The sequence below is a fragment of the Leptosomus discolor genome, chromosome 2 (genome assembly GCF_034619465.1).
Source record: "Leptosomus discolor isolate bLepDis1 chromosome 2, bLepDis1.hap2, whole genome shotgun sequence".
Lineage (NCBI taxonomy): Eukaryota > Metazoa > Chordata > Aves > Leptosomiformes > Leptosomidae > Leptosomus > Leptosomus discolor.
In genome coordinates this window covers 126,465,916-126,479,498 of record NC_141392.1, presented here as the reverse complement: position 1 = coordinate 126,479,498, position 13,583 = coordinate 126,465,916, and the positions used below count along the sequence as shown (strand labels likewise).

Genomic DNA, 13,583 nt, shown 5'->3' with positions numbered 1-13,583 from the left:
ATGAGCCCGGAGAGCGCGGAGGAGCAGCCCAAGCACCGGCGGTGGGGTGAGTGTCGGGGGTGGGGGTGTGGGGGTGTGTGTGTGGGTGTGTGTGTGTCTTTTTTTTTTTTTGGAAAGGGGGGGGTGGGGTGTCTTTTTTTTTGGAAGGCGAAGGATTGAAAAGTTTTTGGGGAGCGGTTGGGGGGGATTTTTTTTTTCCAGGGGGTCCCTGGCTGTCGCTCTCTGGCCGAGGCACCCCTCTTTGTCCCCCTCCCCAGCCCTCCAGCAGCCTCCTCGCCTTGCTGGGGCACTCCTTAGCCCACCCCCCTACTCCTTTTGGGGTGCTACCCCCCTCCCCTTCCCACCATTCCCCCTCCCCAAACCCGAGCAGGCACGGACACCGCCCCCCCCCCCCCCCCCCCCCCCCCACCTCCCGGTGAGGGGGATACAGGGATGGGGCTCACCATCCTCCACCTCACCCCAGCATCCCCGGGGGGGGCCCGCACCCTCAGCGTGCTCAGGACCCCCCGGGGGGGTGGTGGTATGTGCGAGCCTCTCCCAGACACCCCACCCCACCCCAAAATGTGGGTGCAGGGGTGCGGAGCCCCCACCCAGGACCAGCCTGAATTATTGATAGTGGCAAGATGCTGGCGGAGGTGACCTGCTCTTAGCAGGCGCTGAAATATTTATTCCAGGGAGGGGGCGGGGGAGGGGGGGGGGGGGGAGCGAGGAGGAGGAGGAAGGGAGGAGGCAGCTGCCATCCTGCTTCTCCCTCCGGACAGTAGGGGGGAAAAGCACTCCTTGCTTCCCAAGCTTCAAGGGAGGGAGTGGAGACATCGCCCCCCGCTCCGCTTCTCCATCCTCTCCCTCCATCGCTGGGTGCTTTTTCCAGGGAAGGGGATGGGAGATGGGAGATGGGGGGTGGGGGGTGGGGGCTGGGGGGGTGTCCCTACACCGTCTCAGAGGATCTCCAGCGGAGATCAGGGTGTGAAATGGGGGGGGTAGCCCTTTGGGGTCGGCTCGGGCCCCCTCCCTGCCACGTGTGCCTCGCCGGGAGCGGGATCGCTCCCGCAGCCTCTCCGCGCTGGGGGGTTCGAGCGAGGTTTCAGCTTGCGGGGGGACAGATTTCAGCCCAGAGGGGACAGAAATCACCCGGGGGGGGTGGGGGTGGGGGTGTGTGACAGCAGTGGCAGGGCCCCAACCACACCCTGCTCCCCTTGGGCTGGGTATGCTGGTCGGGGAGCCCTGGGGGCTGGGAAGCAGAGAGGGAAGGGAGCTCAGTAGGGAGGGGTTTCCCTCCACCACCCGCCTCCCCCCCACACCGCCACCAGCCACCAGCATCACTGAAGGGGGGGATGGACCCCATCCTCCTCCCCATTTTGGGTCCGATCGCTGCATTTTGTTCTCCAACCGGGGCATGAATGCCTGGAAGAAAGGGTTCTGTCGCATGAAACGCAGCCAGATCCCCCCTCCCACCCTGCAATCCCAAGGAAAATGAGGATTTTTGGGGGCTGGGTGGTAACACAAGGAGCGGGGAGCCATGAGCTCCAGGCAGAGCCTCGTGTCGGCACACGAGCCACCCGAGCGTCCCCACCCTGCCTTGGCACCGCGTTCGGCAAGAGCCACCGAGGGCAAAGCCAGGCAAGAAGGAAAGCCCTTGGTGGGGGGGGGGCACACCCTTGGGTAACCCCCAAACCCAACCAGCCCTACCTCCAGGGGGTCACCTAACAAAAAAAAAACCAACCAGGGAGCATCTCCAGGGAAGGTGGCCCCAGCAGAGCGTCCCCAAATTTTGTCCCTGCTCCCCGCCACCAACCCCTGGCAGCTGCGGGCGGGTTATTTGCGTGATCCTTATGTCAGATCCCAGCAGGAGGGGGAAACGAGGGGTTTGGGATTTCTTGGGACCCCCCAGGTCGAGCTGAGGCGGGGTGTGTGGCAGCTGCGGGGGCTGGCAGTGCGCTGACAGCCCTGGGGTGCCCATGGTGGGGTTGTCCCTTCCCTGGGGGGCTACAAGGATTTAAGAGTCTCTGTTTTAAAGAAGGGATGCTTTTTTCCCCCCCTTAGAAACAAAAGCTGGGAATAATCCCCAAAACCAAACTCAGCCCCTGCTTTGGCACAGCTGGGAAGGGCCTTTCCAGCGGGAAACCCCTCTGATGCCACCGAGACCCCGTTTGTGTCCCCCAGAAACCCTGGGAAAGGGGGGGGGTGTGGTGCGGTGTGGCCCCGGCTTATCTGGGTTTTAACGAGTCTCTGGGTGTTGCCGCCCCATGCCAGGTCCTGCGCTCACCCAGGGGGCTCTGCACGCCAGGGATGGGGGGGGGTGGGGGTCCCAGGGATGCCCCCAGGCCTGACCCACGGCCACAGAGACCCCAGAGAGGGTCCCAGTGGGACGAGGAAGGGGGTCCTAGTGCGTCAGCCCTTCTCCGTGTGGTCTGGCAAGGGGCGAGCTGAGGGCTGGGGCTCTCTAAACACGAGTGGGGGGGCAGCAGGGGTGGGCTTGGGTCACAGCTGGGGGGGGGGGTGTCACACTTGTCTGGGGGGGTGTGTGTGTGTGCGTGTGTGTGCGCTGCTGCCGGCACATGCGTGCACACGTGTGGGTTGCGCAGACGTTGGGCAGAGCGGGGAAGGGCTGTGTGTGCCAGGCACGCCCCACCGGCTGCTGCCATCGCCCCAGTGTGTCCCTCACGCCCTCCCAGTGCGTGTCCGTCACATCCCACCCCGCGCCTGTGCGCCCATCACACCTCCCCAGTGTGAGCTCGTCACCTCCCGCACGCGAGTGGGCATCACAGCGTCCCAGTGTGCCCGTCACCGCCACACCAGTGTGGGCTCATCGCACCAGTGAGGGCTCATTACACCGGTGAGGGCTCATCACACCAGCCTGTGCCCATCCCAATAGCATGTACCCATCCCATCACACCACATCTGTGTGCCCACCTCACCAGTTCGTGCCCATCTCACCAGTTTGTGCCCATCTCACCAGTTCGTGCCCATCTCACCAGTTCGTGCCCATCACACCGCACCAGTTTGTGCCCATCTCACCAGTGTGTGCCCATCTCGTCAGTTCCTGCCCATCGCACCACATCAGTGCGCGCCCACCCCGTGCCCCCAGCGTGTGCCCACCGCAGCACCCCCAGCAAGACCATGTGTGGGCAGATGTCCCATGGCGGGGGCCAGACAGGGCTGGGAGACACCCCCAGCTCCCGGGCCACCCCGCACTCATCCTGACTCTTTCCTCCCCCAGGAACCCTCTTGCTGCAGACACCCAAGGATCTCCACGCCATGACTCTGGCTGGTACGGCACCATCACGGGGCGATGTGTGGGGACGGGGGGGACAGCACGGCTTGCCCGGCCCCACGTACCCAACCCTGGCACCAACCCCCATGCTGGAGCACCCCTAGTTTGAGCGGGGCCCCATCCAAACCTCCCTGGGGATGCTAACCCCCGCGGGATGCTCACGGCATCCCAGTGGTGACAGTAGCATGTGGTTAACACACCAGGACAGACGTAACCCATGTGGCCTCAGCATGCCTCAGTTTCCCCTTCGCACGCCTTGCTTGCCCCACCCAGGCCACTCCGCTTGCAATAGCTGGGCAAACTTCGGTGCCAGCCACCATCCCCATCCCAGCCCTTCCCTGGCACGTGGTAGTCCCTCCTGTGGATGTCTGGCAGGACCCCACACCACCCCTCTGACCCCAATCCCACCGTCTTTTCCCAGCTTACAAAGAGAAGATGAAGGAGCTGCCTCTAGTCTCCCTCTTTTGCTCCTGTTTCCTCTCGGACCCCCTGAACAAGCCGGCGTACACGTACGAAGGTAGGAGCCTGGTTGAGGGGCGCATGAATGGGGTTGGGGGCGGGTCTACAGACACCCCCCTTTGGTGTGAACGGGGTTGCCCTCAAACCCAGAGAGGTGCCCCCATGGTTTGCTGGCACTGTCTAGAAGCAGGGGGCTGGGTTGGGGTCGGGGTGGGGGACTTGGGCAGCCCCCCCTCCACCACGGCTCCATTGCACGAAGCGCCGGGGCGTGGGCTCGGTATTTTTAGGCAGAACAGCGCCGGGTGATTCAGAGTGATTCATGTCAGCGAGTCCAGAGACGACAGCAGCGATGGAGGGGGATGCCCAGCCTTGGGGGGGCTCCTCCTGGCTAGCTGCAGGGGGGATGTGCAGCTGGATTGGGGCTTCATGGTCCCATTCTCAGTCCCCAAAGCAAGGCTGAACTCTGCCCTGCTTTCTCGCCTCTCCCTTGAGGGGATGCCCAGCCCCTCAGCTCCCCCTAATATTCCCAGCTCAGCCCCCTGGATGGGTGTCTTGAAGTCCCTACCCCAACCCACGCCATTGGGGCTGAACCACAAGGGTGGGTTTGGGATGCGGGGATTTGGGTGGCACCCATGGAGGTCAGGCAAGGTGGTGGCCCTGGGGTGGTTTGCCCAAAAGGGTGGGATGCAGGGATTTGGGTGGCACCCATGGAGGTCAGGCAAGGTGGTGGCCCTGGGATGGTTTGCCCAAAAGGGTGGGATGCAGGGATTTGGGTGGCACGCATGGAGATCAGGCAAGGTGGTGGCCCTGGGATGGTTAGCCCAAAGGGGTGGGATGCACCCGTGCCGGTGGTCAGCCCGTGCCTGTCTCCCAGCAGACACAGTAGACCTCACCTGGTGTGTCATCTCCGATATGGAGGTCATCGAGCTCAACAAGCGCACCTCGGGGCAGTCCTTCGAGGTCATCCTGAAGCCCCCATCGTTCGATGGCATCCCTGAGTTCAACGCCTCCCTGCCTCGGCGGCGTGACCCGTCCCTGGAGGAGATCCAGAAGAAGCTGGAGGCGGCGGAGGAGAGGAGGAAGGTAGGTCTGGTGGCTCGTGCGTGACAGTGCGACACGGGGGACGTACCGCGGGGACACGCAACCTTGCACTCGGCCAGGTACCTCCACCCATCCCCTTTGGGGGTGTCGCAGAGTTTGGAGAGGGCAGTTTTGGCCAGGAGGGGAAGGGACCTCGTGGTCCACATGGCCATCGTGTCCGCTTTGCCTGTGCAGTACCAAGAGGCTGAGCTGCTGAAGCATCTGGCGGAGAAGCGGGAGCACGAGCGGGAGGTCATCCAGAAGGCCATCGAGGAGAACAACAACTTCATCAAAATGGCCAAAGAGAAGCTGGCTCAGAAGATGGAGTCCAACAAGGAGAACCGTGAGGCCCATTTAGCAGCCATGCTGGAGCGCTTGCAGGAGAAGGTGAGAGCCTGGGGAGGGAGGAAGGGGGGGGAACGTGGTTGGACACCGGTCCAGGAGGGTGTCGCAGGACACTTGGGCGCCCTGCATGGCTCTTGGGATGGCATTACCCCCTGGGGACAGCACAGAAGTGGCCCCCCCCCCCCCTCTTCCCTTCCCACCACGTAGTGATACCCCAATGCAATGTCCCGCCCGGGGTGGGGGATCCTACCTGGGGCCCCACAGGGCCTGACGTGTCCGTAGGCTCACGAGTGGCTGGCGGGTGGAGAGCTGGGACCCGTATCTCGTCCCCAGACGTGCAAGGCCTTCGCTTTCCCCGTGCCCCGCCATGACGGCCTTGACCCACCCCTTGTAATTTTTCCACCTCCCTGGGTGGCAGGTCGTCCCCTGGTCACTTCCCGAGAGGCCATGGAGCTGTCAGCTCCCCGGAGGAGCTGGAGGGGTCTGTGCTGCCATGCTAGAGGAGATGCTTCCACCCTGCCAGCCTGTGCAGACCTCTTCTCTCTCCCCGAAGCAGGTCTGTTCCCAACCTCAGCACGGAAGGTCCCACCCTCACCACCTCCAGCTCCCTCCAAAACATCCCTTCTGCAAGGAGCTCGCCCAGTGCCCTTCTCCAAACGCCTCAGCTAGCCTTGGGTCAGAGGCAGAGAGCACGAGATAATGAAGGACAATCCGAGCTAAGCCCATCTCCTTGGGGCTCCCGGTCCATCCCGTCTGGTTGACGTCTACCTCCTAGCTAGAGGGCGAGGACAATCTGTCCCTGAGTGCCTCCACAGTCCTTAAAACACCCCAGGGGAGGAGAGGACGCTGTTGACCCATCGGTGGTGTCCCTCGGGGGATGAACCTCGCGAACACCCTCGTGCCTTCGAACCCCTCCGAAGCCGCTGGCCTGCCCGTGGGGACCCCGAAGTCCGTCGAGCTAACGCGTGTGTGTTCCCCCCCCCCCCCCCTTTCCCTCCTACCCCCTCCCACAGGATAAACATGCGGAAGAAGTGAGGAAAAACAAGGAGCTCAAGGAAGAAGCCTCCAGGTAAAGAGGCGATGGTTGGACTGACAGCTCCGGGGAGGTGGCGGAGGCTGCCGCAGCGCAAGGTCGGATGGTGGAAGGGTGGAAGTTCCTCGGCTTTCTTTGTTCGTGAATGTAAAGAGTTGACCAGTGAAGCCATCCTATTCGTTTCGGGGAGGGTGGGGAGGGAGGAGAAAGGGTGGGCGGGAGGGTGCCGGCTTCGGGATACCCACCTCCTCGGTGGGTCTCGCGCGCTGCCCGTCAACCAGGTCCAAAGGAGACAGCCAAGGGTTGGCGAAGCGGAGGAGGTGGCCCCCCGCCCCTGCCCGGGGAAAAGCTGTGGTGGGGGGGGGGTGTGGATGGAGTTAGGTGGGGAGGGAAGCGGGGCGGGGGCGGGGATATGTGCGTCGTGTGTGACTTTAATTTGGTGCTGGGCAGGCAGGGCGGGCAGGCAGGGCGGGCAGGCAGGCATCCCTCCGGCTTCGCTCTTCTCCTCCATCCCACCCACGTCCAGGGGCAGTGGCATCTCTTGGTGTCCCTCCCTCCCTTTTTCCCGCTTGGACTCAGGGCCTCTTGCCTGGAGCGGGTGTTTATTTGCCCATAGACCTTACAGAACCATTTTGGGGAAGGGGAAAAGAGATCCCCCCGTTGGAGGTGGTCAGAGAGTGAGGCTCGCTTGCTCCAAAGGCTTTATTGAGCTGTAGGAGACCTGATGATCCTGTTCAAGGGTGACATTGAAAAGCCCCGTGACTTCCCAAAGAGCTGCTTTCTTTTTGGTAAGAACCTCCTGAGAATCACCTTTGTGGGAACTCCTGTATGAAAACCCCTTTTCCGCTGTAGAGCAGCTGGAAAGCCGCCGGCTTTCAGAGGTGGCAGCTCAGATGGTCATTCGAAAAGGGAGACCATCCCCATGGAGAGCGAGAGCAGGAGAGGAAAACAGGGCAGGGCTGTGGAAGCTGTGACAAAAGGGACAGGGAAAAACAAGAAGGGAAAGAGGAGCTGGGGGAGCCGAGGCTGGAGGCCAGAGGTGGGATGGAGATGCCTCTCTGGAGAGCAGGAGAAGACAATGGCCGTAGGGAGCCCCTGGGGATGGCAACGGCACCTCCTGGTGACACCGGGGCAGGAGGAAGGCCAGTTTGGGACCCCACCAACAGCTCATGACCAGCCCAGGAGGTGCTTTGTGGGAGCTGCTGTGCAATCCCTTGGGTGACCTTCGCCTCCAGGGAGGGTGAGCGAAGCAGAGACCTTGCAGCCGGATCCTTCTCGGCAGGAGAAGCAGCAGACTCTGCTTTCTGCCAGGGCGGGTGGGTACATCCCCTCCTCTCCCAGTTACTAGCAGGCAGTGGTCCCAGTGCTGCCATGCCCTGCCACATCATGAGCCTCCAAGCCTGATGCTAACGGAGGGTTTGGTCTCCACTATGGCCCGATAAGGCTTTCCAAACTCTGAGTCTGGTCTGGAGGGAACCAGGTCTCTTTACCTGTGCCGTGAGATGCTCACCCGGATCCCGGAGCCCTGGGGGGAACCAGCCTGGGGAGGGGAACACGGGAGAGGGCGGCAGGCGAAGGAGACAGAGGGGGCTGTTCTAGCTGTGGCACGAGCTGTCCTTTTTTTTGTACACAACGGTTGTAAATAAACTGCCTTGGCATTTCTTTGGTTTTCTCATGATCTGTGCAGTGTCTTGTGTGTGGTCTTCTCTTTTTAGGGGGGTGGGCATCCCAGTGTCGCTTACCCTGGGAAGGGGAAAGGGACTGGGAGGGGAAATTAGGGTGGGAGGCAGCGTGTGCATCAGGGGGATGGGTCTGGTTTACCCCACTGCCCCAAGCAACGCCAGCACGGTGGGACTGCAAGCAGATTTGGGCTTCTGTGGCCCTCCAGCACTATCGGCCCCTTGCACCCTGCTGTGCACCCCGGGCTCACCCCATGCACCCCCTGGGGCATGCAGCGGTGATGCTTTCCCACCCTGGACCTGGAGCAGGGAGCTGGAGCCAGATTTCAGCCATGTGCTGGGAGATGAGGAGTTGGCTGGCACGGTGAGGAAGCACAGAGGTGGTTGGACACGTGCTGAGGTCTACACTGAGGCCAGGTGACCCATCAGCCTATCCATGGAGTAGGCTACAGCAAAATGTCAGGTCCTCAGGGCCAGGAGCCAGGGGATTTCTTCTCCAGCCCTAAGGAGGAAGCGGCACCAATTCCTCTCCTGTCTTTGCTCAGCCTGAGCGAGGTGCTGGCATGAAAATTTAGGACCAGCCTCCCAGAGGGACTAAGTGTCCATTCCCCCTGGGCCAAGGAGGTTCTCCCTGACCTGATCTTCTCTGATCTGGGCTAAGGAGGTCCCCTCTGGCCCTGGAAAGCCTTGGAGGGATGGGTGTCCAACCAGGGAGCGGGTGGTCCCACAGGTGCGGGATTCGGTGCGAACACTAAGACAAATCCCAGGAGAGGATTCAGACCTCCCTGTGAACACAGCAGCCATGCTCAGGGGTTTCCATCATGTCCAGGTGTAACAGCTAAGGGGCCACATCAAAAAGGACCACAGAAAAAAGGACATGGAATCAATATTGAGGTAGTGGAGTCCACCGTGGTCATACGAATCGGTGGGATGTGAGTTAGCAACCTGCAAATGTGGGAAAGAGCCTGGGGAGAGCAGAAGAGCTTGTTACACCCAAGAAGGGAGAAGAAGCCACAGGCTCAAGAAGAAGGTAAGACGCATACATCTAGTACAGGTGATGGCAACAGGAGTCCTGAGGCTGACCATCAGCAGGCTTTCATGAGCTGGGAAAACCTGCAGCAAATAAAATGCTGGTCTTTTAGGTATTATTGTATTTGAATAAACAAAGAATAATAACATCTCGTTCTTCCCCAGAAGAAGCAGCGTGTGCATGGGTACCAACACGGACATGAAGAGTTGCAGGAACTATGGCACAACACAAAGGGTCACCCAAGGTGGGCTGAGGATGAAGAAAACAGGAAGCGACTGAAAGTCTTTCCTCCAAAGAGCCTTAAAAAGCACCAAGAAGCTTTGAGGAGGGTATCAGAGAAATGGGGAGCAGAGCCAGGAGAGCGCAACTCTCCTTGGGGACAAACCAACAGGTGTTGGGGGTAAAAATGGGGCACCAAGGTATGAAGATGATGATGGGGCCACAGCTGATGGTACCAACACCGTCAGGAGGAGGCTGTTTGGAGGAGGCCCTCCAAAGAGAATCATAGCGAGACAAAACCAGGCAAAGCACAATGCTGATGGTGTCAGGATGCACGTCCTAAAAAGTGCTCGACTCTCTCCAGGCACCTGGAGCAGAAACCCACCCCACCCATAACCACCTGCAACTCAGATCATCCTGCTCCATGGCCTGAATCCTGAGCAACATGGTCAATGCTCCAGCAAGGTTTCAGGGACTCGTTCTTCTCGCCTTGCTGCCAAGAGGGAGAGAGAATGATGGCTTAGGCTAAAGACAGAGGTGAGATGGATCTTCTTCCTGCATCCAGCTTTCTGTCCATCACAGAGATCCACCTTGGATAATCCCCTTCCTAAACTGATCATGTTTTAATCCCTTTTCCAGAGTTTTCAGCATTGTGATTTAGAATGGCTAATGTTTAACTTCCCTGTCCTTAGAACCACAGAAGGATTTGGGCTGGAAGGGACATTAAAGCTCACCCAGTTCCACCCCCCTGCCATGGGCAGGGACACCTCCCACCAGACCAGGTTGCCCCCAGCCCCATCCAGCCTGGCCTTGAGCCCTGCCAGGGAGGGGGCAGCCACAGTCCCTCTGGGCAACCTCTGCCAGCGCCTCACCGCTCTCACGGTGAAGAATTTCTTCCTAATTTCTAATCTAAATCATCTTGAAACCGTTACACTTCATCCCATCACTGCCCTGTTCCCCTAGCAAGACAGACACACAGACACACACAAAGCCCAGCAGCAGCTGGTAGCCAAAACCGGCCACTGCTCCGCAGCAGGAATATTGCACGCCCCTGTGCGCAGGGGTCTGCGGGGCTGCCCGGTCGCTGCGGTCACGCACAGGACCCAGCGGGGTGTCTGCCTCATGGCTGCACTCGATGAGGCTCTGTCAGGGCAATTTCCTGCCCCACATCACTTTATCCAGCTCTATAATGGGGTCAGCCAAATTAACGAGGCAGGGATTAGTTTGAGTGTGAAGAGGATGAGTGGAAGAAAGAACCAGGCTCGCAGGCGGGAGCCCTGTCCTGGGGGCGCAGTCAGACATGCTTTCCTCCCCCAGTGCAAGACTGAGCGTACAGGGTCATTTGATGGGGTGTATTTAGCCTCTTGCTTAGCCCCGCTGCTGTGTCTTGCCCAAAGTCTGGTACCCAGCAGATTCCTGGACCAGGACCATCACCTTCCTCCAGGGGAAGCCAACAGGGTTCTCAGCCCCGTACAAGAGGAGTGGCAGGGGATGTATCTCCATGTCCCGTCTGCTATAAGCTACGGGATGTGAGCACCCAGCAGTCCAGCCTTAGCCTTCCTTTCTGCTGGCCCCACTTCTCCTCCCTGGGAGGAACTCAGGCATCCTCTGGCTGGATTTGGGGCTTGCAGTGCTGAGACTCAGGTTGCTCTTAGCCTTGCTGGAGAACCAAACACCTTCACTGTACCACACAGAGCCATTCGAGATGCTGCCAAAGTCTCCCACCTGGTTCCCAAGGGCCCTGTGTCCTGTGGGTCCCACGTCACCTCTGCCTACCCGTGCCAGCCTCTGTAGCCCACGAGTCCCAATGGCAGAAGACGCCCACACCTGGGTGAGGGGTTGGAGCTCAGAGCCTCGCACCTGGGCATCCTGCACCAAACATCGGAGAGGAGGTGATGGAGGCCATGTCCTTGCCTAGGTGGTGGAGTCCTCTCCTGAAGCACCATCCCACAGACACGGCCAGGAAATACAAGGGGAAAGCACAAAGCAAAGGTTTGGTGTCTTCAAGAAACCTCCCAAGGAGACATTTCATTGCACTTGCCAGACTCTCAGGGCTGAAACCTGGACAGACCTTCTGCACCTGAACCCACCTCTCCTGTTGGAAAAGCCGGATGCAATCCCAGCCCTAAATCCCAGCCCAAGCAAGACCTGTGCCGTGAGTTGCACCTCCTGAACACCAGAGGATGTCTGGGTGTCCTTCAGAGCAGACGTGACAAGTGCCGCTCACTTGCTGACCTGCACGTGAGGAAACAAGCGCCCATCACTGCAAAATGACCCATTAAAGATCAAAGCACCTACAGCAACAGCATCTGGGAGGTGCCTCCAGGATGCCAAGCAAAGAAATGGATCTTCCTGCCCCCAACCTGCTGCAAGGGCTCTAGGAGGTTTTCTTGACATGTGTGTTGTCATGCCAGGACAGTTCTGCTGTTTCATGTCCTTCCTCCAGTCCACAGCCTTGTGCTCGTTTCTCAGAAATCCTAAATTCAGGCAAGGTACCAGCCATTCGTTCATGGGAAGTGGGCACTGGTGAACAAGGGGTGTGACTGGAGCATCGGGTGCCACAATTAGGTGGGGCCTCTGCGGGGAACCGTGTGAGTGACTAAAACTCTTCAAGGGCAAGGACCAGAGAATCACAGAATCCTTGATGTTGGAAAGGACCTTTAAGATCATCGAGACCAACCGTTGACCCAGCACTGACAAGTCCACCACTGCTAAACCATGTCCCTAAGCGCCACCTCTACACATCTTTTGAACCCCTCCAGGGATGGTGACTCCACCACTTCCCTGGGCAGCCTGTTCCAGTGCTCAACAACCCTTTCGGTGAAGAAATATTTCCGAAGATCCAATCTAAAAGGATGCTGTGTGAACTCCAAACCAGTATGAAAACCACGTTATTCTCTCTGCTCCTCCAGCGTGCAGGCTATCTGTGTGTGTGAAGCTGTTTGGGCAAGGTGGAGGAGGCACATCTGAAGCAGAACGATTCGTCTTGAAGAGTGTACTCCAGTATGAACCCTGTAACTGTAGGGGAGCTTTGGGGTGCAGAGTCTTGCAAAGCCACCTGTACGCAGGCAACCGTGTCAGTAATGCTACAGAAGGCCAAGATTGCCTCAATCGTGACGTTAGATACAGCAAATTTGAGTATGGATGTAGCAGAAATGGGACCAATAAGGGGAAAAAAAGTAATTAGGGGCAGACTGGGCTGAGAAAAAGAGGTGCTAAGGTAGAAATAGGAAAAAGAAGAGGAATAAGCCATGAAAGCAGGTGAAGAACCCAGGAAGACGGGATCTTTCGTTGGTTGGAGCCTGGATGCCTACAGATGGTGGTGACGCTGACCTGGGCACACAATTACACAGGATGCCCTTGGAAAACTCGCTGGGCTTTCCATCGGGGCTGTGTCCAAAAGACTTAGTGCAAGAGGGTAAAAAGGGAGAGACCTGCACCCTGGTATGAAGAGTTGTGGGGAGGGCAGGATGGTAAAACCGTAGTTCAGCAATAGCAGTGTGTGATTCGTAAGGTTCAAGTGATACCTTTGTCGGTGTGTTTAATCACGTGCAAAATCTGATCATAGATTAATAATGATAACGTGATCATTAATTAATTAGGTTGTTGCTTATTCAAGTGATTTATCAGTCTCTTGGTAGAGTGTTGCTTAACCAGGACACACCATGGCCTTTTGAACACCTGCAGTCCGAAGAGGGAAGGGAAGGTCCCGAAGGAACGGCTTTGTATCGGAGAATACACGTGCCACGAGGCAAGAAAGCTCTCCCCCCGCTGCTGGCAGTGCCCAGATGTTCATGGCAAGTGGCGGTACAGCAGCAGCATAGACCAGCCCGTTGCAACTCCCAAGCACCATCAGATATGTCTTTGGAACACCCCCCCCCCCCCCCCCCCCCCCGAGGAAGACTACCAAGGCAAACCCAGCAGCGGGAAAGACAAATAACATCAGTTTATTATCTTGGGGATATTATTTTGTAGGATGCTTGGAAGGTAACTTTTCTGCTTGATTTACCCATGAAAAACGAGGTTCCAGGCAAAACAAAACAGTGTAAAAGCTACAGAAACCATCAGGGAGCCAGCAGAGCATCAAGTGGGAGACAAGTAGTTGGGAGGAACGGTGCTTTGTCTCTACATCTGCCTTTCCCCTTCACTGAACCCTCTTTGAACTCATCTGCACACATGAAACAGGAACAAGGTAATCGAATTAAATATTCATCACCAAACACAATCAGGGCTGAGGCTGAGTCTCAGCCTCCATGTCTTGGTCCTGTGAGGAGGCAAACTCAGGAAAAAAGGAGGGTCTCTCTCTCCCTCTGCAGCTACCAGTGGAAAATTAAAAGACAGCAACAATGAATCTTCTTTACCTGGAATAAGGCAGTAAAAAAAGACTTAAAATCGCATCTGATCCTTCTTACTGACCACTTTTGGGGTGGATAGAAAATTCATCCAACGTTCTTTGCCAGAGGA

At 58.4% G+C, this 13,583-nt stretch overlaps 1 protein-coding gene across 5 annotated transcripts; it reads left to right on the top strand.

Annotated features, from left to right (window-relative positions):
* STMN4 (stathmin 4) lies at window positions 1–6,231 on the top strand. Of its 5 annotated transcripts, XM_086461716.1 has the most exons (6): window positions 1–46; window positions 3,221–3,271; window positions 3,696–3,791; window positions 4,611–4,816; window positions 5,009–5,200; window positions 5,715–5,858. In XM_086461716.1, the coding sequence occupies exons 1-6, from the start codon at window positions 1–3 to the stop codon at window positions 5,856–5,858; spliced, it is 735 nt and encodes a 244-aa protein (XP_086317842.1). The 5 variants fall into 5 exon arrangements, with proteins under 5 accessions (XP_086317842.1, XP_086317846.1, XP_086317845.1 ...); XM_086461720.1 differs by lacking the exons at window positions 1–46; window positions 5,715–5,858 and adding an exon at window positions 6,172–6,231 and having other exon boundaries at window positions 3,259–3,271; XM_086461719.1 differs by lacking the exons at window positions 1–46; window positions 5,715–5,858 and adding an exon at window positions 6,172–6,231 and having other exon boundaries at window positions 3,259–3,271; window positions 4,608–4,816.
* Window positions 6,232–13,583: the final 7,352 nt, after the last annotated feature.

Bases quoted from the DNA above. Each gene is read 5' to 3' on its own strand.
- STMN4 (XM_086461716.1), top strand. From the start codon at position 1: ATGAGCCCGGAGAGCGCGGAGGAGCAGCCCAAGCACCGGCGGTGGG. The intron at 4,817-5,008 runs GTAGGTCTGGTG...TTGCCTGTGCAG, and splicing joins CGGCGGAGGAGAGGAGGAAG to TACCAAGAGGCTGAGCTGCT. The intron at 5,201-5,714 runs GTGAGAGCCTGG...TCCCCGAAGCAG, and splicing joins TGGAGCGCTTGCAGGAGAAG to GTCTGTTCCCAACCTCAGCA.